The following is a 24,608-nucleotide window of genomic DNA, read 5'->3' on the forward strand; positions in this document are numbered from 1 at the left end:
TGCCATCTTCACGTTGAGGTCGGAAACTTTTCAGGCCACCCTCGTATCATAGATCGATATTTCCGCTACACTGACCATGATACTACACATTTAGTTTTGATCATATGGTATATTAAAATTTGTATATATTTCTTACAGGCAACATACAAATGAAGCGCCATATGTGTGTGAAGTGTGCGGTGAAGGTTTTAGACAAAATGTCTCTTTAAAGGCCCATAGAAAGTCGAGACACAATATTATTGAAAACAAAACCATTGAATGTCCGACATGCGGAAAAATGTTCGTTAACAACTGGGCATTAAAGAGTCATATCAGATCAGTACATGATTAATTAATATGTTTATGAAACAATTTTCTTAATTTTGTAATGTTGTTTTCTAGTTTAATAGTCAAATTTATAATCAAACACCATTGTTTCTGTAACCGTAAATCAGAAAAACAATATGCCTAGATTTTTACACCAAGAGCGCTTGCATACACACCGGCAAAATCGGCGCCGGTGTTGATGCCGGTGCAGGTGCCGCGAAATCGATCGATCCGGTAAAATAATCGATCGGAAATAATCGATCCGGTAAAATAGTCTCAGGGACCAGTCACCGATTTTGTCGGTATGTGTGCAACCGCTCTAATAGTTATTGGCTCTAAAAGAATTACTTTTTGTTTAAAACAGTTTATATAGAAACAATGGTATTTTAAATGAAATTATTTGAATTTGTTCAAAAAGTCACTTTGTTATTGTTCAAACAAAAAACTTTTGGAGTTAAAAAAAAAGTAAAAATATGTTTACTATTGTTATTTATTTTTATGTTTAATTAGTTTTAAGTATAAAAAGTTGCTACTTAAGTAAACTAAATGCAATATATTCTTGTTGCTAAAATTCCTATTATTTTATGTATATAGGTTTATATCCTTATTTATATGTTGTATATTATATAGAAATACTTATGGTAGAATTTCACATTTTTTTAAGGAATATATCCTTTGTCCACACAGTGTTTCACAATAAAAGCCAACTTTTCATTTCTGTCTTTATTAAACTTGGGAAGAATCCAGACGTCTTCCAAAGGAACCGCATCTTCGCCCTACAACAACATTAATATTAGAAATAATGTCTATACCTTTGTGTGGCGAGTCCATTTCTTCAAAAAAGTTTGAGTTTTTCGTCACAGGAAATAATACAATCTGTTGCGTCGCCGACCTGAACAGGAAATCTCATGTAAATTTTAAAAATGATGAATTTTTCGCTATTTTATTTTAGAGAAAAAAGTATTTAAAACTTTTTAAAGAACTCCTTAAAGCAAATTGTTATTTTCAATAGTCTTTACCAATTCCTTTTGCAGCAGCGGCCTGGCCGATGCGACCTGGCCGTCATGTGTCAGTGTATTCGAGCTCTTAAGCATAATCTTGAATTTGGAATAGAATCCCAATAAAAACCTTTTTAACCATACAAAAACACCTGTTTGAAAATTAAAAAATTAAAATTACCTGCAGCAAATCAATGTCGGCTACTTCATCGTCGCTGAGAATTGCCATCACGCTACTCTCTAGAGCCATTAACACACCAACCAATGCGTGAGTTTTGAGACACTCCGTCATTTCATCCAAAGTAATATAATCTTTCGATCCCCCGAGTTCTTCAAAACGGCTCATAAGAATCCGGTGATAATGTTCAATCAGGTTGTCCCATTCCGCCAATAACATGTCGCTCGGCACGCCGCAGTATAGAAAATGAATTAAATCGTTCGTGAATGTGGCATACCTTTATCAAATTGAAAGAAGATAAACAATATTTTGTTGTTATAAGTTGATCGTGATGTTACCTAGCAAGTTGGAAATCAATTAAAACACACGTTAGTTCACCTCCAGATGTGTTTGAAAGAAAATTTGGCAACCAAGCATCTCCTTGGGTAATAACACAGTATTTGTTATCAACTTTACATGCTTTGCATAAGTCTCTAAAATTTGTAAATATTTCGTATTAATTATATATTTTTTTTATTTTTATTAATTCAAAATAAAATAATTGGTATTTGTTTAATTTTAACTGGATAAAATTAGGAAAATTAGTACATACAGTATGTCCTTGGATTGTCTTTACAAGAGGAAAAACTTTTTTATTATTGACATTTTAAGAAAAATGCGTTCTTCATAAAAAATGTTGCTTGTTCTAAAATGGTTAATCCTGTTTATACTGTCCCAAATTTCCTAACCTTTTTAGAGAAAATTAAAAAAAAACATGAAAATATAGTTAGAAGTGCTAAAAATCATATGGTGTTTCTATGGCAATATAATTTCGATTTCATGTTTTGATAGATAGCTATTATTAATTTTGAATAACGTCATAGTTTTTGATGTTGTTGAAGTATGACAGAGAGAGAGTTTCCGATAACTATAGTCATCCCCTTTGTAACATTGAGCTAAATAAATTTTGTGCTTCTTTAACATTTTAAAACAGCAAAAAATATAACGTTGATTAAAATTCTATGAATAACAATCCTTTGTAACAATCTATCAAAGAATGAAAACGAAATTATATTACCATAGAAACGCGTTTTGATTTTTGGGACTTTTCATGTTTTTTTTTTAATTTTCTCCAAAGCGGTATGGAAATTTGGAAAAGTAAAAACGCAATTTACCATTTTAGAACAAGCAAAAATTTTTATGAAGAATGCATTTTTCTCAAAATATCAATAATAAAAAAAAATTCCACTTGTAAAGACAATCCCCGGGGACATACTGTATATAATTCATCAAAAAAACAGATAAAGAAAATTATCACAGATGAATTTCTCCTTTTAATTTGATATCACGACTATACCATACGATAAAAAAAAACGGTGTCAATTGACTTGGAAAGTTCGAAGACAAACATAAAGTTGTCTTAATTATACAATCGATCGTCATTTCTTAGCCAACTGTACCGCTGTTTTTTTTTTTCGATCATAGAGTATTTTCTTTCTCCAAAATTTGCTGACCGCAAAAAATGTCGTGTACTTTAATATACCATATTATAAAAAAAAGTTTTAACGATCAAGGGGGCGATGTATGATGACGGGAAACAAATTCCTACGGGATATCACATTACCATTTCTTTAAGTAAGGTAAAGCCCCTTCTAGACATACCATTGTACCTCCCAGTTTTACCTGTTCAGTAAAAATGTATGACTAAAGCATATCGCGTACTTATGCGAAGCGCGGCGAAAAGCCATGCAATGGATTAAATTTATCTTAGGGTGCATCCACATTATCCTAGAAAAAGCGGATCGGCGTAACGATCTTGAAACGATTTCCAGTATTTCCATTGGCTGAAAAATTCATCTGTCTAAAATTTCAGCCAATAGGATTACTGGAAATCGTTTCAAGGTCGTTACGCCGATCCACTTTCTATTAGATGTAAATTAAACGAGACAAAGTTCAGTAAGATTTAGCAATATATCCAATGTTAAAAAGAGTGACAATATCCAATGTTAAAAAGAGTGACAATTTTTGATACAATCCGCTACGGCCGTCTTGAGGCCCGCTGCGCCAGTTTTCTAAACGGTCTTCCGTCTTACCTGACGCACAAAACCGACAGGTAAAACGTTATGTGTAGACGGGGCTTAAACGCCCATTAATAATAAAACTTTTTTTATTACATTGCAATCATTATTATAGTCTATTGTTTAATGCTTGATAGCACAGCGAGAAGGACTAGGGCCATAAAACATCACAAACCATAGGCGCGACGACTTGCGTCTAATTTGTCCTAATTGTGTTTTTAGTATTTATGAACACCGCTAATTTTTACCTAAATATATACCTGTCAAAAATTACGTGCATTCAGTATCTCTGTGTGTACCTTGCTGTGTTGATTTGCAAACGTTGAGATCTTTATTCCAAGTTAGATAAAAGGTGATAAATAAATATAATACAATACAATAATACAATAATTGTGAAGTGCTATATACACCCGGCTGTGAATCATGGACTCTAAAGGATAACACCATTAACAGAATAGAAGCCCTTGAGATGTGGATTCTTCGTAGACTTCTCAAGATACCTTGGACGGCACATATCACAAACGAAGAGGTGCTGGTGCGAGCCCAGTGCGAAAGAGAATTAGTGCACATAGCCAAGAAACGTAAGACAGTCTATCTGGGTCATATAATGCGTGGAAGTAGATATGAGCTGTTAAAATTGATAATGGAGTGAATATTGAGGGCAAGCGGGGTATAGATAGAAAGAAGCATTCATGGTTGAAAAACATCAGAGATTGGACCGGTATGGATGCACACTCGTTATTTCGAGCTGCCCAAGATGGTCTGAAGTTCGCCGAGATTGTTGCCAACCTTCAATGAACAATGAAGACGGCACTCTGAGAAGAAGATAAAAGGTATTCTTGACTTAAGTGCGAAAACTATACTTTTAAATGTTCATGACTTCTTTGTGCATCAAGATCCCTCGGCTACTGTGAGAAGTCTAGTTACGAAATGTTCAAATATTACGGGAGTTTGTAAAGCTACGATTTATAGAGTTAACCACACGTCATAAAACAGGAGCTAAAATGTCTGATCTTGACAATGACAGGACAATGTCTTGGAGGAGACAGTAGAACCTCTGCTAATGTCAGTTGGGAATTCTGAAGCCCCGTTCTCAGAACAGCGACTGTCGCCAGCGACACGTCAAGAGGACCAATGAGATTTGTACAAAATTCAAACAGCTGTCAATTTTAAATTTAGTACAGCTCCCATTGGTTGTTTGAAATGTCAAGCTGTGTCGCCAGCGACACGACGTCGTTCTGAGAACGGGGCTTAACGGCTCTGGCTTCAGTGAGGAGGGAGGATGCTTTATAATTACATATTATGTATTTTAATTATTGTAACTACTTAACAATAATTGGAAATGTGTTTCTAAACGTGTGACATTGCTTTTTGTAGTTTTGTTATTTATGGTTTGTAACTTGTTACATTCATTTAGCAATAAAAACTTTAGATTTCTTCACTAATAGGTATTAGAATTGAGTGTGCTCATATAATCCAGTCTTACTGAAAATACTAATAACGGGTAAATAAATATTTGTATCGCCATTATCATATTATTTTACGCTGTGTAACAAAATATATTTTAACAAAACTTAAAATAAATCTTAAAACCTTAATACCTTAATACCTGGTGCGATCAGTCCCTGCAAATATCTTTATTACCTATTGTTTGGTTTGGTTTTACCATCTACAAACGCGTGTTAAAGTTATCTCAATTTCATTGGAATATATACCCTCAACACTGTACACAACAAAACGCCTTTTACAGTTATAATGAAGGTCTTGTGCTATCAAGCATTAAGAAATAGACTATAACATTCTTTTATCGAAGTTGCACTATCTTTTGTGTTACCTCTCTATGCTCATGATAAATCACATAAACTTGATGTTTTATATAGAGTATCATTACAAGCAAATAGAGAAATGGTGAATCTCAAATGCAAATTCATGGTTTACTGAAAAGGCAAAAAATGGTAAGAAATAATAATAAATAAATAAATATGTATTATACCCAAAAAAGTCTGTGGAGAACAGTTTTTGCAATTTTTCGCAATACTTTTCAGGTAATAAAGCTTTTGCCGCTTCCATATACTGTGGACCCATAGATTTGTACATAAAATTCTCGTACCAAGGTCGAAATTTTTCAGAAAAATAGCTTTCCTGTAAATATATATGTGTTAATGAAAATACTGTTTTGTGAAATAAGTATACCCACCGCCAAGCCCTTTGCTAATTCTACAAATTCAGGGTTGTTTTGTTTTAGCGCGAGCGATAGAGCGTGGAATTTGGCCAGCGTCGTCAAAAATACGCGGATTGATTCCAAGCTAAAATTTTCAACTCGGCCGGCAGCTTTAAATCCTTGACAGCTCAAATCTTCCAAGGCCAAAAAGTCGTTTTGGCCATCGCAGTAACTGCTTAAATATCTGAAAATAGAAAAACCCCATACAGCATGACCTAATGCTCCGAAAAGAACACCTTAAATGAAAAAAATATATACAGGGTGTTTCAAAAAACATGTGCCATCTCTCGTGGGGAGATTCAGAGACTTCATGTAAAAATAAGATTTATTTTTCATATCAACATAGGTCCGATTCTGCTTTGTTTCGTAGCTACAGTGTATTAAAAGTCTTAATAATTTTGCAATTTATTATAATTTTCTTCCAAGTATTTTTAGTGATATGAATGAAATTTTGAGTATAAAAATTACTATAAGTGCTACATATTTTAATGCTAAAAAAGTGTCGATAAATTCATCAGTGATGTGCATATGGATTATCACTGGAATATTTTCCAAAAATAAAACATGTTGGCCACTGACTCTTTTTCTTTTGATATCAAAATTGTGTAGGCCGTTTAATGCCAATTGAAAGTTATCTCTTGATAGAGTAAACGCCACGAAAGTTTGGGAGCGATTCATCGCTTGATGAAGTTAGAATCGACACGCGCGCTATAATTTTTACATTAAAAACGTAAATTTTTACCGCAGACGTAGGTTTTTAAAGGCCCGGTCTAATCATCTGCCTGCGCTCCTCCTACTTATTCTAAAATGTTAGCGTGATTGACAAAGTCGATACTATATCGCGTTTCTTTGATTGATTCGTTTTTGTGCGTCAGTCCATTGGTGTGCTTGCAGTACGACCAACGGGTCATTCCATTTTATATTTATAACCAAATATATGTTTTGACAAGACTTTGACAGTTAAAACAACAAATTACAACAGAAATATTTTCAAGATTGCAGTAAAACAATATAATATAATGATCATAATACTCTATAGTATGACACTATCTATAGTTCGGCAAATGGCATTGGAAAAATGACAGAAAATTCAATTTATCCAATGACTAAAGAATACAAGGACCAATAAAAAAATGTCTATACCTATGTGGCGGATTCATCTATCCAAAAATATCCTTATGGGTTTTTCACCACTGCACTGCAAGAAAAATCTACAAAATAAAATAGTTATTTTTTGTAAACACTTCTGGCGTTAAACCTAAACGGACGCTGCTTGTCAGAAGTTATGTTTACAGTAATAAAAATTTGCCTAACAAAGAAAAAAAATGCTTAACGTTTCGGAAAGTTTTCTCTTTCCGTCGTCGGAAGCAAAAAAATATAAAGAATCAAGAAAAAAACTATTTAAAATATTTAAATTGAACTATTCGAGAACACTTTACTTTTTAAAACAGATACGTCTACAAGAAATCGTTGACGTTCTGTTAAAATGACATTATATTGAAAAAAATTATTGTTAAGATGACATTATCATTTTTTTTTTATTTTATTATATAATATAATGTCATTTTAACAGAACGTCAACGATTTCTTGTAGACGTATCTGTTTTAAAAAGTAAAGTATTCTCGAATAGTTCAATTTAAATATTTTAAATAGTTTTTTTCTTGATTCTTTATATTTTTTTGCTTCCAACGACGGAAAGAGAAAACTTTCCGAAACGTTAAGCATTTTTTTTCTTTGTTAGGCAAATTTTTATTACTGTAAACACAACTTCTGACAAGCAGCGTCCGTTTAGGTTTAACGCAGAAGTGTTTACAAAAAATAACTATTTTATATTGTAGATTTTTCTTGCAGTGCAGTGGCGAAAAACCCATAAGGATATTTTTGGATACAAGGACCAATAACACCCGAGGCCAAATTGTTACCATACCTCCAAACATATTTTTCTTAACTTAGCTGCTCGAATAGATATTTATATTTTTGATAAATGTATGCTGCTTATTTACGTGGTATCATACTAATTAATTACAAAAAAAGTGTATTACAATGTTAACAAAAGGTACAAAATTAGTATCGACGTATAGCACGTATCAAGTACGTATAATATAATATACATATAATATATCAGAATAATTATCAAATTCAATAAGAAAACGCTAAAAAGGTGGAGTGGACTGTTTATTTACTTTTGAAACGTAACTCCTCGCTCTTTCTTATCGTTGCGGCTTTTACACTTGAAAGCTGAACAAATCATCATTGTAATAAAATTTATACAAAGTCCACTAAACACAACAAATTATTAAAAATCGCTAAATTTCTCGTTGGTGACATATTCGTTGTCTAACAACACAAATTCTGCTTCAGCCAGGGGCGCCTATACGGAAGGGGTAATGGGGGTAAAATGACCCTTCCCAGGAAGAAATTTGTGATAAAATGCGTGATAAAGCAAACTATCTCAAAAGAAGTTAATGATACCAATCAAAATTGAAAATCCAAACCAATCAAACTATATTTAATTCCACAGTGACAATACGTTTCAGCGAAAATAAAATTAAAATTTAGTACTTTATTTAAATATTGCTTCTACCCCTCCCAGACTCAATCTCTAGATACGCCACTGGCTTCATTGAATTGATTTAATTATTGAATTCACCTGAGCATTAAAATGGCAGAAAACAACTGTCATGTGTCCTCTCGTTGGACATACGTTTATCATCGATCGGTATTTCTAGAATAACTTGGCGCATACGCCATTTTTTCAAAAAGTACACGAAATTGTTTTTGCTTATAATATAAATTAATGTAGGTGTAGGTGTAGTATTTTAAATACAATACGATAAAAAAAACGGCGTTAGAGTTGGCTTGGAAATGACGATCGCTGTCATTTTATATTTATGGAATTTATATCGAAAATATCGACGATCGTCATTTTCAAGCCATCTTAACACCGTTTTTTTTCTTGATTATACAGTATACATATAGGTATAGAATATACTTACAATGGGATTTCATCTTTTTCATTGGCAATTTTTCTTAATTTAAATTCCTTCATAGCGGGCCACACCTAAAAAACAAAAAAAAATGCTATTTAATAATTTGCACATAAGAATATAATTTCGTATATAACCTGTCGATAAAAATCGATTTCTGTTTTGAAGAAGTCTGGCGATCGAAAGGTCTTTTGTCTGGCTATATTTTTTGGAAAAGATTTTACAATAACAGGCAAAGTTACATCTGCGTTTTCTCCACTAAAAGTAAAAATTTTAACGACTATATTACAATACAGTGGCGGCTCGTCAGGTGCAGTAGGTGAAGGGGCACTTCACCGAAAAAATACTCAAATTAAAGAAAAAAACTTTACTGCTTAAAATATTAATTTAGTTTAATATATTTACATGCATCTAAATAATAAAATGGTAATTTTTTATAAGTTATTTATTTTTTTCCGGGCGGACCTCTGCATAATAGGTCCACCGCATCGTTAATTCCGGCCGAAAAAGTAGCATTATAGGCCCGCACGCGCCTACAAGCCAGAAGTGCAAGTGAAACTGTTTCTATTTCTGAGCTAAGCGACTGCACTGTTTCCATGGTAATGTGACGTCAGTCTAGCGGCAGATGTAAATCCCCCGCCCCGAAATTTATTATCGAGGACCGATGTGAATAAGTTTTTGGTTTTGGGCAGTTCTCTTCGTCTTCCTTTTGTTCAGGAAATGCGTGACGGCGGCACATAATTTATGCATTTATGCTAATATTCGGCTACTTCGGCGAGTAGTTAACCGTGTAAAGACTGTAAAGTTGTTGTTGTTATTTATTGTTGTTTGTTAATGGCTTTTGTTGATTTAACTTGTTAATTTTTGCCGATTTTTGCTGTTTGTTTTGTTGTTGTGTTTTAAAACTGTTTTGTGTGTGTATGTGTTAAAAAATGAACCCAATTAAGGACTTGGTGTGCAATTTATTGGAAACTCCCTTCAGACGGTGGATAGATGAAGATAAGAGGGATGTTTTATCTCAAGGGCGACCAACTAGAAATAAGAAAAAGTGGTCAATCTTATAATATTAAATTTAAGTCTTCCTGGTTTTCTGATTTTAATTGGCTATGTAGTAGTATTGTTTTATTACAAAAATTATTTTGGTCATGTTTACTATTTTCTAATAAACATGGCATTTGGAATAAAGAAGGGTTCACTGATTTCGTAAATATAACAAGATCTTTGCATAAACACGGGGATTCTGCAGAACATTTAAAATGTCAGTTAATGCTTGAGAAAAAAACGTTATGCCGGTTCCGCATTCTCGCTGTTGCTCGGTGAGAAAGCCCGAGAACGAGTGTGTAGATGGGACCGCTCGCTTTACCTCGCTTTGTCTTTCCCGGCATCGCCGGTGCTCCGTCGAAAGTCTTTTTTTGGGCCCGAGTCAAAGGTGCTCGCGAGAATACCGAGCTGTGATACCGAGGATGAGCGAGCACAATAGTGTACGTTCTCGGGTTCTCGCATTAATACGCATATTACCGCGAGATTTAGGTGGGTTCAGAGGTTGTGTTGTGTTGTGATATAAACAGCAGCAGCAACTTCTGCGTCGGCCATCTTCTCGCGTTCTCGCACGGATGATGGATTTCCCGGGAGTTCACAACTGCAACTGAAACATTCGCTAATTTAGCGAGAATGTGTATGGTCGTACCCGAGCACGAATTTCTCGGCCGAGAAGCTCGGCGAGATACAGCGAGCGTATTCGGACGAGAATGTGGAACCGGCATTAGACTCTATAAAACAAAAACTTTTTGTGGCTATCAATTCTGCTTTAAAAACAACTTAAAATGCACTAAATCAAAGTTGAAACATAATTTTGTTAGTCACTTTTTTTAAAATAATAATTTAACCAATTTTTAAAAATTTCTTTTAAATATTTTGTATTTGACAGCTCCCAGATGTTAGCTGTCAACTTTGGCTTGGTGCGTTTTAAGTTGTTTTCAAAGCAGAAGTGATTGCCACAAAAAGATTTTTAAAAACTCTAATACAAAAAAAACGTCCATATGGATCCAACTTTATGATGGACACTATATACACTTAATGTTTATTATATTTAATTTAAATTTAATTATATTTTCACTGGAATGCAAAATAATGTGTTTATCGAAAACTGGTTTTATCTCTTTTTACTTAATGCTTTATAGCCCAAACTAAAACGACAATATTATAGGTATTAGTGTATAAATAATAACAAAAAAAAGTTGACAAAATGGCGAATGCAGCAAAAAATTTTCAAATAATATTTTAAAAAATGTTGACAAAATGGTGAATGCGCCAAAAAAAATTCTACTGCGGCGTAATTTAAAAAAATTAACTCTTCACCTAATTTTTTACCCACAAGTCGATACCGTTACAATAGTTCTACTCACGTAACTTTTCCTTAATTCGACATTTACTTATTATTTTATAGGACCTAGGCAGTGGATGTTAGTGGAGTTTACGGCCCGTATAAGAAATATGTACGTTTAAATTAATCCTATTTTAATTATTAATCCTTATTACCACTCCTTCACGTAAATACAATTTTGTTGTATCAGCAATTCTATTGGCTGAAATTTTTGACAGATTGAAGTTTCGAATTTCAGCCAATAGAATATGCATAATTATTATTTTAAAGTACAAAAAAAAGTTCTTATATCTCTCAGTTTCCATTCTGTTGAAGCAGAAACGATTTGAACAGTCACCGCATCAGACTTTTGGCAGGTTGACCCTGAAGTACTTCAATTTTTTAAGCAAAAACTATGCGCGCAACAAAAAAAATGAAGAGACGAAAAATGTTTAAAAATAAATAAAGATTTTGAAAATTATGTTTATTTTAAGACAAGTCAGTGACGTACCATTTTTTCTCGGAAAAATTCTATATAAAACCCATGTGGACGCCACTGGTTAAAATAAATAATTTTGTTTGAATAGCAAAAAGACGTTTTACGGCATAGAAGACGTGGATCAAGTTTTATAAAGATATCTATAATAACATATATCAGAGTTATATAATATTATATAATGAAAAAAAAATTAGTAGTTAAGAAGTTCAGGACATTACCATACGATCGAAAAAAAATGGCGTCCAGTTGGCTCGGAAATGACGATCGATGACATGTTCCATATAAAATAAAACAAATAGATGTACAATGAGGGCTTAGTACAAGCCCGTCTTCTAGGTGGCGCCTTGCCCGTTCTGAATTTTTGTATTCCCCTACGATTTTCTTTGAGGGGAATCCGTTAAACCCGCCCATCGTTCAAAAATGGAAGGGCGCGAGGTCACATCTATTGGGCCACTTATTAGCACGTTTCACCCATGTTTTACGAAAATAGCTTTATCCTTGTTTGTTTCAACTGTGACAAGAAAAAAGGAAAAAAGTTATATTCGCTTCTAAATTCAGCAGTTTTGTTGATCTTTCTCGACTTGTAATTTCGTTTCGTTTAGGTTATGTCTTATAAAAATAAATATTTATAAGCTTTTGAATTGAAATATACCTTAATGCATATCTGAGTAATTAAAAAATTCAGTTTTTCTGTCCCTCGCGAAGAAACATAAACAGTATTTGTGAAATTTGGATTAGAAACTATTATTTTATTAGTTTATTTTGTTGTGTTTAAGTGTTGTGTATTTGTACCTACTGGATAATATTTTCCAACATATTTAATTAAGCAAAAAGCATCTGTTTTACAGGTAAGTAAATACTGTTCATATTTATTTCTAAATTCATATAAATTTGTTTTAAATCACTCTTGGGAAAAATGTTATAGAGTCTGAGATAAGTTTAATAATAAACATTTGATAGATTGATAGATAGATTAAACGATAATGCCCAGTTTGCTTAAAAGTTAAAAATACTGATTTTATGCTATAAATTGTTTCATTTCTCACTTTGCTTTTTGGAATTGTCAGATATATTGTGTATTTTATAATTTTCCGAGAATTTTTCTTAATAACTTGATAACGTAAAATATTTTTATCTACAGTCAACCCTGTGTTTAGATAAAGCTTCATATCAGATTTCCTATTTTATATTTTCACTCAAATCATATTTTTTGTAAAATATGCTTGCAAAAGTAATAGCGTAAATTTGACAGGGAGGTATTTTTATAGATATACAGGATGATTCAAATATATATTTACTTTTAAAGTTATTAGTTATGAGCAAAGGTTATGAGTTTGTGAAAAGAAAGGCTATATTTTGTATTTTTGCTTGGTGGATTTGTTATTAAATTGTCATTCAAAAAATACCATAATGTCGTAGTCGTATAGAGTTCATTTTGACCAAAGAATATATTTTTGACCCTTTTGGATTGAATTTTATTGTTTATATAATAAAATATATATTTAAAAGCCCTCTCTTTCTAAGTTAAGTTAAAAATAGGTAATATCGACGTTTTTTACTGGAACTAATTTAAGTTAATAATTAATAATTATATAATTCATATAATAATATTAAAATAGACTAAATTGTTTATTATATACAGGATGAGTCAAAACTAGATATTATATTTTTCTTTGCTATTTCAAATGAAACACTGTGTTTTATATCATAAATCAACAAAGCTTTTATGCAACTTTTGTTTTATTAAGATCTATATCCCAAATTAATAGTTATTAAATTGTTTTCAATTGTCTCTTTGCGAATAAACATGATTTGTTTTACGCAATTTTTATTAGTAGGTTTGTCGTCAAAAGTGATGTATCTATTTATCAGCGACAAAAAATTAAGAATTAGATGTCTAAAATAATTTCCTAATTATTTTTTTACTTGGCATCAGTAAATATGATTTATTTTATCGATGCAGCTGAAAATAATTATCTATTCTAAAAGAGGACATTGCTGTATAAACATCGATTATGGATTTAAAATTATTTTTCAAAACAAAGTTGGACAAAATTTTTGGAGAAAAATTGGACTTCTGTTCGAAATAATTGAGAAAACCCAACATCTAGTTTTGACGCCCCCAGTATATATCGTGCATTATAGTTGATTATACTGCAATTTATTATACACACGTAGTTTTGTTTGGTGAAAATGAAACTTTCTAAAAGTATTCCCAATTAAAACATATTAAGAATTTCCTACATTATAATTTTGAAAGACGTTTGAGTGGGCAGACAATTTGGTCTAAAATAATCATATGTCTAAAAAATTAGCTAAAATAATCAAAAACCACTTAACACATATAACTCGCTTTTAAAAAATCTAAAAGAAATAAGTTTGTTTATTATATTCATATTTTATTAAATTATTATAGGTGTGACTGCTAAGTGGTCGTACTCGCCACTTTAACCAAGCATTGGTGGGACCTTCAGAGATCATAATGCGAATTTCTTCATACCATGTAAATCTATATACATGTATTAATAAATGCGTTTGCTTTATTAAATTTTTTTTCTTATACGGTATGAGCGAAAAAAAACGGCGTCTATTTGTTTACGTACAAATGACATCGATATTCATTTCCAAACCACCTCTGAGGCCGTTTTTTTTTATCGTATGGTATATATTTACATATCCCTTATCCTTTAATTCCGATTTATTTCTAATAATTATAAAAATAAGATACCTGATTAATTCTTCCGAAATATTATAAAATGAGATATCACGAAAGAAATAAAGTTAATTATCTCGTTTGTTTTGGGAATTCCAAAAAAATAAAAAAAAGGGTATAGAGAATCTTTAGAGACACAGTTCAAATGTTATTTTTGAGTATACTGGTTGCTTCAAAAAATGTGGCGGATACATGTTTTTTAATGCAAAACTCCATTTTTATTTTATTTTCGATTCTGCCTAAAATTCTATAACTTTTTTTTATAAATAACGTTAGTAAGTATTTACAATTTAAAAAAAAAGTAAAATTTTATTCCTATGTTACTTAACTGTCAGTTGTTTCCGAAGTTGGACTACACAAATTTGGTAGGAGTGTTTTACAGAGATGAAAAAAAAATATATTTATATGTAAAAATACTTGCAGTTAGATGCTACACTGTGTTCAAACATTTTTTTTGGCTGATCCGATATATATATTATTATTTTTTCTAGTGATTTTACAAAACCTTTCAACATTTGTTAAGAAAGTATATTAAGTACACCTATACTCAACAGCTTGCAATCTGTTCTGAATTTTATCCTTCTTTTAATTCATTTACATTATAACAAGTTGCCATATGACAAAACAAAAATTATTTATTATTAAACATTAAGTAAAGTGATTTATTTAGTTATATGACATTCTTAATAGAAGTTGAAGGATTTTGTAAAATCTATCAGAAAGAATTATAATATATCGGGTGTTTTTCAAAAGTAGCTTGATTGATGTATTCAATTAGTTTCGGTCATTTCTTGTTTCACCGGAAATGACTACAACTTTTGGTTTTTAAATGGTACCGTCGGTATTTTTTTACTTTATTTTGCAGAATATGGCATTCTCAATAGAATAATTCAATGTCAACTTTTGACTCTTTTACTTAAAAAATAGTATTTTAAAGTTCAATCTAGTAGAGTGCCATGATAATAAACAACATGTAACCGGTCGTAAAGATAACGACAGTTTGACTCGACATACGGAGTGTGTGGTACCAAATTATTTACCAAAATTAGGTACCAAAATTTATTAGGTATCAAAAAATGCTTTTCCAAATATGCTAATGAGCCACTCTCGTTTCATTAAAAAAAATTGAGTTATGATTAAAATACGAAATGGGCATATTTCAACTGACCAGGAAAAGACACAAAAAATATTAGACGACCAAATCAATTTTTCCAAAGCTCCTTGATTAATCCTTGATTAAAAAATAATGGTTTTAACACAGCCATGACACTAGATTGAATTTTAAAATGCTATTTTTGATTTAATTGAAAATGTCAAAAGTTGACATATGATTGTTGATGTCAAAAGTTGTCATTCTATTCAGAATGTCATTTTCTATCAAATAAAGTACCGTATGATCGAATAAAAACGGCGTCAGCAATGGCTATGAAATGAAAAGCGCTGTCATTTTATATGTAAATTTATATGAGAAATGTCATCGATGTTCATTTCATAGCCATCGCTGACGCCGTTTTTATTCGATCTTACGGTATAAAAAATACCGAGGGTACCATTTAAAAATCAAATGTATACATTTCCGGTGAAACAGGAAGTGACCGAAACTAACTGAATACGAATCAATCTCGATTTATGTCATATACCTACTAACATTCCCAATTTAGTTTTTTTCTCGGAATCTGAAAAAATAAAAAAGTTATAGAGGTGAACCACTTTAAAAAAAAACACTCAGTATAGGCTGTGTCATTGAAAGAGTCTGCAGATATTTTTTTAATTTTAAATACGTAGAATTAACCATTAATATATGTTGAACACCCTGTAGCATCTGCCTTAAATATCTACATAGTATCTAATATTTTTTCTTCATCAACAAATTGAAATATTAGAAAACTAGTTTTAGGTTACACCATTATACAAGGATTATACATAAAAAAGTAATAATTTTACGCAGGATCTAAAATAAAATAGGATGTTACATTTAAAAAAAAACATTATGTTAAATCCGTCATACTTTTTACAAAGTTACAGAGGTAGGTAGGTATAGTTTCATATATTTTTTTAATTATCCATCTAGAAATAAAATATATACCTAATATAATAATTTAGTATTTAACAAGGGGCCATGAAAATCAAAATAAATATAAATCCATATCCAAAAATAAAAAATGTAAATAACGCTTTGAGGTAAAAATTCGGTTCAAAGCAGATAAGATATTTTATTCTTTACCGAGAATTAAATTCGAAGAATTCCTAGTCCCTACTTCTTTGCCAAATTCAATAGTCTCCGCCCCTTTTTACGTTTTAATTTCTGCCACCAGTTGGCAGCATCGACTTATACAGGCACATTGACTAACTATTAAATAAAACTAATACCTCTGCTAATACATATAAAATGACAGCGGTATTTTGGTAAAATGACAGACAGCATTTTGGGTACATTCATACAAAGTTTTTTTCTTAGAACAGGTTCAAGAATCGCTCCTTTAAATAATATATTATGTTATTGCGGTTCCTTTGTTTGCTGTTAGATTGTGTTGTTAGATTGATATAATCTCTGATATATGAACTATCAAAAAACGACTTTTTGTCTGTACGCTCAATTTTTGTTTTTCCATCAGGGTAGCAGATAAATGTAATATTTTTGTGTTTGTTATACTTTATCAAATATACAGAAATTATATGGATATAAGTGGTAGAGCGAATCTCAATTTATTTGAATTTATATGGTTCAAAAACTTTTATTGACATATGTATATTTTCATAAATTGTTCTTTTAAAAACTAAAAATAAATTAAATTTTATATTCTTTTAAATAATTTGAATCTAATCCGGTTCTGTTTTTACTCTTATCAACTTAATTCAACTTAATTTTATTAAAAAAAATACCAACTTGATTACCTAGATTGTATTCTGTCTATTTGGAAAAACTTGAGCGTGAGAAGAACTATAGATGCTTGAAAAAATTATTGATTTAATAGGTAAACTAAACTGTACTTACTTATTATTTTCACCACTGGCTATTATAGAAAACTTGCAAATCGTGCTTAAATACGAATCTCCTTTTTTCGATTGATTGTTCTGGTCTATATCAATTTTAAAATGTTTTATTTTCTTTAATTCGCCCTTGTTTAATAACATTTCATGAATGGATTTTTCGGTAAATGCTGGTGAAATGGTTTCATTTAAATTTTTTAAAGACATCTTGATTATTCTAAATTAATTATTAGTAAGTCAACAGAAGAAATAAAACACAATTAAATGCAGTAATGATTTTGTTCCAAGGTTTTATACCAGGAAAAGCAAACAAAAACAACGAAAGAGCTTTAACCACGTCAGATATTCAAATCATTCAAATAGATGACAGTTAACCTAACATTTTGTTTGTATATTTTTTAAATTACCAATTACCATTATCAGAGTTAATATTTATGATATGATTACATTAGAGAACATTATAGTAGTATTTTTATAAGTTTATAGATTAATAACGTAACAAACAAGGTATCAAAAAATGGTCATTTAGAGATATCAAGGACAAAAACTTAAGTACTAAGTACTCTAGCTAGCAAGTGTCTCTTAAAATTAAAATGCATGAATATATTTTAATTATATAACTACGTATAAGCCTCATAAGCTAGAAAAGACTCGTTCGATTATACAGGATGTACCAAAAAGATCACAACAAATTATTTTTTTTAACATAGTTGCTAAAAAATGTTTTCTTGTGAGGAAGTAGGTACCTAATACAGCCTAATATTTTATTATAAAAAGTAATATTGTGTGGAATTTTTGCAGCATACCTACCCAGTTGTTGCCCTATTTTGCCAATAACCAACAAATTATGACAATAATTGCCATATTGAAGAAATTCTCAACCTTTTCCATTAACAATAAAAAAATCACTTTTGTTACATAACCAGGCATATCCTGTATATTACGTTAGAAACAAAGGATTATTGTTACATGCAAACAGATGCATGTAAAATGTTTATATTCATAAAATATAAATATGTCAAACAAACAGAAAATATTTAACTAGGTATTTTTATTTTTTATGTTACAAATTTAATTTAAAACTAGAAGATTGCTTTCTCTAATCCACTAACTTCTGGAGGATTGTTTAACTCTCCTACAATACTTATCCTATTGATTCTTAAATGAGTTTGAGGTATCTTATAAACTACAAAAAAAACTTATCAAACGAACCTAATATTTTTTGTTAAACCAAACTTACAATGAATTCTCATATACTGTTTCCTCCTCTTTTTACGAAAGTGAGTTTTTGTGTGAGACAACGTTTTTTCTATAACTGTTGCTTCAATGTTAACTAAACCATTTTGAACAACTGGCCTACCTATTAAAGTGAAATCTGAAGCTCCAACTAGTAACACCTAAAAATTGAAATAAATAATGTTTATAGTAATAAATACGTATCAATATCGGTACCTTGTCCAAAGAAATTCTCTCACCACAAGATGGTGGCCAGTAGCCTTCTACAACCACTACATCTCCTTCTGTAATCCGGAACTGTTTTCCAGCTAAATGTACAATTGCAAACAATCTCCCTTCTTTTGACTCTGTCAATTGGCTCTGTACTTTTTGGATTATTTCTAAAATCAATTATATTTTAACTAAATTAGGTATAACATATAGGATGCAAATTAAAAAACCGAGGAGATTAATCTATACGCCGATTATGGAGTGTAGATATACCTCTACACTCTACACTCCAAAAAGCCGATCAAAAATATATTACCATCAGATTTTTTATTGTCTTTTTCTTCATCGATAATTTCGTACGGTGTTGCTTGCGTCCCATAACATTTGGTCAATATGCTAGATAATTTCTCCACTTGTGCAGATCGCGTATTTAGTTTTTTGCTATTTTGTAAAGCTAATCTGCTAAAATTATTTAATAATTTTGGTATTAAACTAGCCATTTTTTAAAGGTTACTTCCACAGAAGAGAATAGAAATTTTAAATTACTCCCATCTTCAATGTCATAGATAAAAAGATAAAAGATCTTTTTATACCATTCAAAGAGACTTTCCACATTCTCCCATTCCATTAAGCATAATATGATGAAAGAACGAAAGGTTCTCAAAGGTTTCAGAATTTATCTGATCAAAAATTGTTGAATATAATAATAATTTACTAACTATGATCCAATTATGGATCCAATTTTCAACAAAAAACTATTCCCAAATTTCAAAATTTAGGATATAGGTTTAATAAAACGTCTTTTCGTATAATTTTTGATATAAACTATAGATGGCAATAAATAAAATTAGTTAACTTTGCCGAAATACTTAATTTGTAAATTAAGTTTTCTTTATTTAGGGTATACGCCAAATAAAACGCTCTTTTATACAATACAACACTATGTTCATAGATGGCACTAAAGGCAAGACCATTAAAATTACCGAAATAGTAAAATTTTTAAAAAATATTAAAAATTAAACATTTTCAAAATATAATATTTATACAGTAGAAATAAATTTATCCTGACAAATAATACATAATACACTCGTAGTATATTCTGTGAACAACCTTTCGACCACTTTTCTCTATTAACTAACGCAGATTGTTTATTAATAATTGTTACCAGAGTTTCGTAACCATCTTGGTGAAACACTTCTCTTAAATAAAAAGGTGAAACATTATTTGTTTTTTTTACTCCTCTGTGTTGCCGCAAGATATCATCGAAGTCCCGAAACTAAAAAAAATCAGGATGTAAGTATAAAACGAATTGAATAACCGTTACAAAATCAGGACAATAAATCTATTAAACATATAATATAAACATTGTTACAGTAGTAGAATAAATAATATTTTTTTTCTTTTAGGCACAGCATTATTTATATTGTTGTGTACTGCTTTGTATTAATAATGGTGTGCCTAAAAGAAACAAATATATTATTATTTATTCTTATGTAAAACGTTTATATATTATTTTTAATAGAATTATTCTGGTTTTGTAATTAACAGTTCAATTCGTTTAATTTAATAATGGTGTTATACTTACAAAAATCCTGATTTTGATTAGTTTCAGGACTTCTATGATTTCTTGACAACACAGGCTCAAAAAAATATTTCACCGGTTTCACGTACATAGATTTTGAAACCGTAGTAGCAATTAATAAACAATCTGTGTTAGTTAATAGAGAACAGTGTGTTTTATTTATTTGTAATGATTAATTTACTTTTACTGTAAACTGTAAAAATATTTTGAAAATGTTTAATTTTTAATATATTTTTTTAGAATTTTAGTATTTCGGTCATATTAATCTTATTGTGTTTAGTGCCATCTATGAATCTGGTGTCCTATTGTACAAAAGGCGTTTTATTTAGTATATCCTAAATAAAAAAAAATAATTGAAAAATTAAGTATTTCGGCAAAATTAACCACTTTTATTTAGCGCCATCTCTGGTTTATATCCGAAATTGTAGAAAAAGACGTTTCATTAAACCTATATCTTAAATATTTAAATTTAGGAAAAGTATTTTTGCTGCATATTTATTAAATTATTATTAATTCAACAAATTCTTATCAGATCAATTCTTTTTATCAGATAAATTTCTTAAAGGACTTGGTTTATTAATAAAATTTTTAATAAAAAGAAATCGCCATCTGTCAGGAATATGCTACTCACACTCGCGTAGAGATGGCGTAAAACGAACTGAAAACATGAAAACATTGAAAAAAGATTTTTGGTAAAAACTTGGAATTGTTACTGTGAATTGTTATAATTAATAATATAAACAAGGGTATTACACTACTTTTTATATTATAGAGAAAAAAATATTTGTTTCATTTAGATTAAACATCAAGCGATATAAAAATCCAAAGTAAAAATGAGTAATTTTTAACCTTTATACGTGTACATCGGAGATATGTGATGTTTTTGCACTGTGTTTTTGCGTTACCGACGTTTTAGTCCAAATTATTGACCATGAAAATGATTATTTCAAATAATTGTAATTTATTATATTATTTACTGATGTTAATATCGGTTAATGAAGTTTTTCCCATAAGAACTTATACAAAAGATGATTTAAATAATCTTAGGTAAGATACATACTATTTATTTTAACTTCTGTGATTCTTTTACCATTTAACATTATTATTATCTAGAGACGAAGTTAAAGAAATGTTTTATCACGCATATGATAGTTATTTAAAATATGCATATCCATATGATGAACTAAGGCCAATTAGTTGTGATGGTATGGATACATATGGGAGGTAAATTTAATTTAAACCTTACAGAAAAATTTTGAATATTTACAAATACCATTTTAGTTACTCTTTAACTCTTATCGATGCTTTAGATACATTAGCTATAATGGGCAATCATACAGAATTTCAAAGAGTAGTTGACATTCTTTCTGCAAAGACTGATTTCGATGCAAATATTAATGTATCAGTATTCGAAACTAATATAAGAATTATTGGGGGATTACTTAGTGCACATTTATTGTCAAATATGTAAGTTTTTAAAGATACTGTTAAACTATAGAGATATGCTATAAACTGTAATAAACAGAGCTGGAATCAACTTGGAACCAGGCTGGCCGTGTAATGGTCCATTACTACGCCTTGCCGAAGATGTAGCGAAAAGACTAATAGTAGCATTTGACACTAAAACGGGAATGCCCTATGGTACAGTCAATCTTAGGCATGGTGTTCCAAAAGATGAAACACCGGTTACCTGCACAGCAGGAATTGGTACTTTTATTGTGGAATTTGGAACTTTGAGCAGATTAACTGGTGACCCCATATATGAAGAGGTAAATTTAATATTATTTTTTTTTGTAGTCCATTATTTAAATACAAATATTTATTTTACTTGTAGGTTGCAATGAATGCACTGTATGCACTATTTAATCACCAGTCTCCTCTTGGACTGTTTGGTAATCATATTGATACAAATACAGGCCGATGGACAGCTCAAGATGCTGGCATTGGCTCAGGTGTCGATTCTTATTTTGAATATTTAGTCAAAGGCTCTATTTTGCTACAGAGGTCCTAACAGAATAATTTCTTTTATCTTTAAAACTTTAGAAATTGTTTTACAGACCAGAACTTATGGAAATGTTCCATACATCCAGAAAAGCCATTGATAAGTATTTGAAAAAAGATGATTGGTACATGTGGGTTTCAATGACAAAGGGGCATGTTACTTTACCAGTTTTTCAATCGCTAGAGGCATATTGGCCTGGTGTTCTTAGTTTAATAGGTGAAATATCTGTTTAAAAAATTAGCAATAGCATAGAAAAATTGGTCAATTTAATCTATTCCAGGGGAAACATCTAATGCAATGCGAACGCTTCATAATTACCATCAAGTTTGGCAACAATATGGATTTACCCCAGAATTTTACTACATAACTCAAAACGAAGCAGGAGCTGGTAAAGAAAGTTATCCTTTACGGCCAGAACTCATAGAGTCAATTATGTATCTGTATAGGGCAACTGGTGATCCATTTCTACTTCAAGCTGGGGAAGATATACTAAGGAGTATTAAACATAGTGCCAAGACACCATGTGGATATGCCACAGTATGTTACTACTGATAGTACTCTTTTATTAGGGTAGTACAGTGTAGGATGTGATCAAAAATATTTTTTTTTTATTTATTGACAGAAAAAATACATTAATTACATCAAAAATCAGAACAAAAAACATGAACAACCTTCATTTTCCAAGTTTAACTCTGGTGCCAATTTGTGTTAGCGTATGATCGAAAAAAAAACGGCGTCCAGTTGGATTGGAATGACGATCGATAACATTATATCGATATTCCCCATATTATTGATCATATTGTATTTTCAAATTAAAAACGGCGTCAGCGATGGCTATATAATGATTGATTATGCAAAATCATTTGGGAAATGTCATCGATCGTCATTTCCAAGTCAACTGGACGCCGTTTTTTTTTTTCGCTCATATAATACCGTATGATCGAATAAAACCGGCGTCAGCGATGGCTATGAAATGAAGATCGCTGTCATTTTATATGTAAATTTATATGGGAAATGTCATCGATGTTCATTTCATAGCCATCGCTGACGCCGTTTTTATTCGATCATACGGTATATTCGTACAGTAGTATGAGTTATGCAATGTAATCAAATTAAGAATGCTTTATAAAGTCTGTCCTTTAATCAGGCAACATTTTGACAGATGACATCCAAAAAATAATTTGTACATTAAAATCACATACAATAACTGTCACTGTCATGTGTCCTCTTGTTGGACTAACTATGTAATTACATTAGAATATTTTTAAATGTCAAAATCCAAGCCTACTTAACCATACAGTACAATATTCATTCTAATAATAATAATAGCTCCCGTATATAGCGTTTGACGCCTTGGGAGTAGCAAGGTACAGAGTACAGCTTGCGATGCTTGAGCCGTTCGGTATACAAGGAAGGTAATGTGGCTAGCACTACGCTTCAACCGCCTATTATTACTCAGGATTGTGAATCCCAAGTACTCATTTAAGGCTGAGTCGACCTGAGTCGAACAATGTTCGTTCTAAAATACTAAAAAACCATGCACTTTTGTGATTTAAAAATATATTTTTTTTTGTAGATTAAAGATGTTAGAGATCATAGAAAAGAAGATCGTATGGAGTCTTTCTTTCTCTCAGAAACCACTAAATATTTGTATCTTCTATTTGATGTGGACAATTTCATACATAATCAAGGAGAACATGGCACAATTATAAATACTCCAAATGGAGAATGTGTAATAAATGCTGGAGGATACATATTCAATACAGAAGCCCACCCCATCGACCCTAGTGCCTTACATTGCTGTCACACCATTCCTAATCAAAATTTTGATTTTAAGACTTTCGAAACAAACAGAGATTTTTACCAGGGCACGCTTATCAAGAAATATAAAAAAGGAACATCAGACGACTTAAGCTCGCTTGAAAATATAACTATTACTCTAGAAAGTGGAGTAGCATCTGTTGAAGAACTGTCAATTGATAATATGACAGAAAAAGTTGCAGAAAATATGTCTGATACGCTTAAAAACGGATCAGAGTCTATATTATTGGCTGAAAATAGAGTTTTTATTGCTCAAGTGATGTTGGAGAGATTTCGAAAAGAAAACAGATATCCAAAAAATGAAGCATGGCAAACAAACTATGAATTATTAAGTTGTAAAGCGCAGACATTTTTACAGAGGTTATCTATTTGGGGTGAATTTTTTAATAAGTAAATTGGGTTTTAATTTTACTTAATAAAATGTTTTCATTGTTTTATTTTCCT

General features: G+C 30.9%; 4 protein-coding genes and 1 long non-coding RNA gene across 5 annotated transcripts in view; 3 read left to right on the top strand and 2 right to left on the bottom strand.

Annotated features, from left to right (window-relative positions):
* Nucleotides 1–1,020, top strand: part of LOC115891468 (gastrula zinc finger protein XlCGF26.1-like) — a 14,608-nt gene extending 13,588 nt beyond the window's left edge. Inside the window, exon 6 of the mRNA XM_030911922.1 lies at nucleotides 139–1,020. Coding sequence (XP_030767782.1) covers nucleotides 139–331 — 193 coding nt within the window. The 3' untranslated portion in view covers nucleotides 332–1,020. The remainder of the gene's footprint in view (nucleotides 1–138) is intronic.
* On the bottom strand, nucleotides 778–17,687 carry LOC115891469. The gene is made up of 8 exons (XM_030911923.1): nucleotides 17,318–17,687; nucleotides 8,886–9,006; nucleotides 8,758–8,822; nucleotides 5,737–5,944; nucleotides 5,533–5,681; nucleotides 1,821–1,955; nucleotides 1,486–1,759; nucleotides 778–1,082 (listed from the first exon to the last, which is right to left on the bottom strand). Exons 1-8 carry the CDS (start codon nucleotides 17,518–17,520, stop codon nucleotides 966–968), a joined length of 1,272 nt encoding a protein of 423 aa, XP_030767783.1. The 5' UTR covers nucleotides 17,521–17,687; the 3' UTR covers nucleotides 778–965.
* LOC115891471 lies at nucleotides 12,291–14,152 on the top strand. Its single transcript, XR_004051861.1, has 2 exons — nucleotides 12,291–12,457; nucleotides 14,026–14,152. It is a non-coding gene; the product is annotated as an uncharacterized LOC115891471 (long non-coding RNA).
* Nucleotides 17,688–18,344: 657 nt separating the features above from the next.
* LOC115891470 (39S ribosomal protein L21, mitochondrial) lies at nucleotides 18,345–19,463 on the bottom strand. Its single transcript, XM_030911924.1, has 4 exons — nucleotides 19,076–19,463; nucleotides 18,766–18,929; nucleotides 18,554–18,710; nucleotides 18,345–18,499 (listed from the first exon to the last, which is right to left on the bottom strand). The coding sequence occupies exons 1-4, from the start codon at nucleotides 19,257–19,259 to the stop codon at nucleotides 18,396–18,398; spliced, it is 609 nt and encodes a 202-aa protein (XP_030767784.1). The 5' UTR covers nucleotides 19,260–19,463; the 3' UTR covers nucleotides 18,345–18,395.
* A 1,513-nt stretch (nucleotides 19,464–20,976) lies between these two features.
* Nucleotides 20,977–24,589, top strand: LOC115891472 (ER degradation-enhancing alpha-mannosidase-like protein 2). The gene is made up of 8 exons (XM_030911925.1): nucleotides 20,977–21,388; nucleotides 21,455–21,565; nucleotides 21,623–21,808; nucleotides 21,867–22,110; nucleotides 22,176–22,345; nucleotides 22,399–22,559; nucleotides 22,624–22,880; nucleotides 23,920–24,589. The coding sequence occupies exons 1-8, from the start codon at nucleotides 21,273–21,275 to the stop codon at nucleotides 24,556–24,558; spliced, it is 1,884 nt and encodes a 627-aa protein (XP_030767785.1). The 5' UTR covers nucleotides 20,977–21,272; the 3' UTR covers nucleotides 24,559–24,589.
* The last annotated feature ends 19 nt before the right edge of the window (nucleotides 24,590–24,608 follow it).

The sequence above is a fragment of the Sitophilus oryzae genome, unplaced genomic scaffold, assembly GCF_002938485.1.
Source record: "Sitophilus oryzae breed Bouriz unplaced genomic scaffold, Soryzae_2.0 scaffold_1181_pilon_pilon, whole genome shotgun sequence".
Taxonomy (NCBI): domain Eukaryota; kingdom Metazoa; phylum Arthropoda; class Insecta; order Coleoptera; family Curculionidae; genus Sitophilus; species Sitophilus oryzae.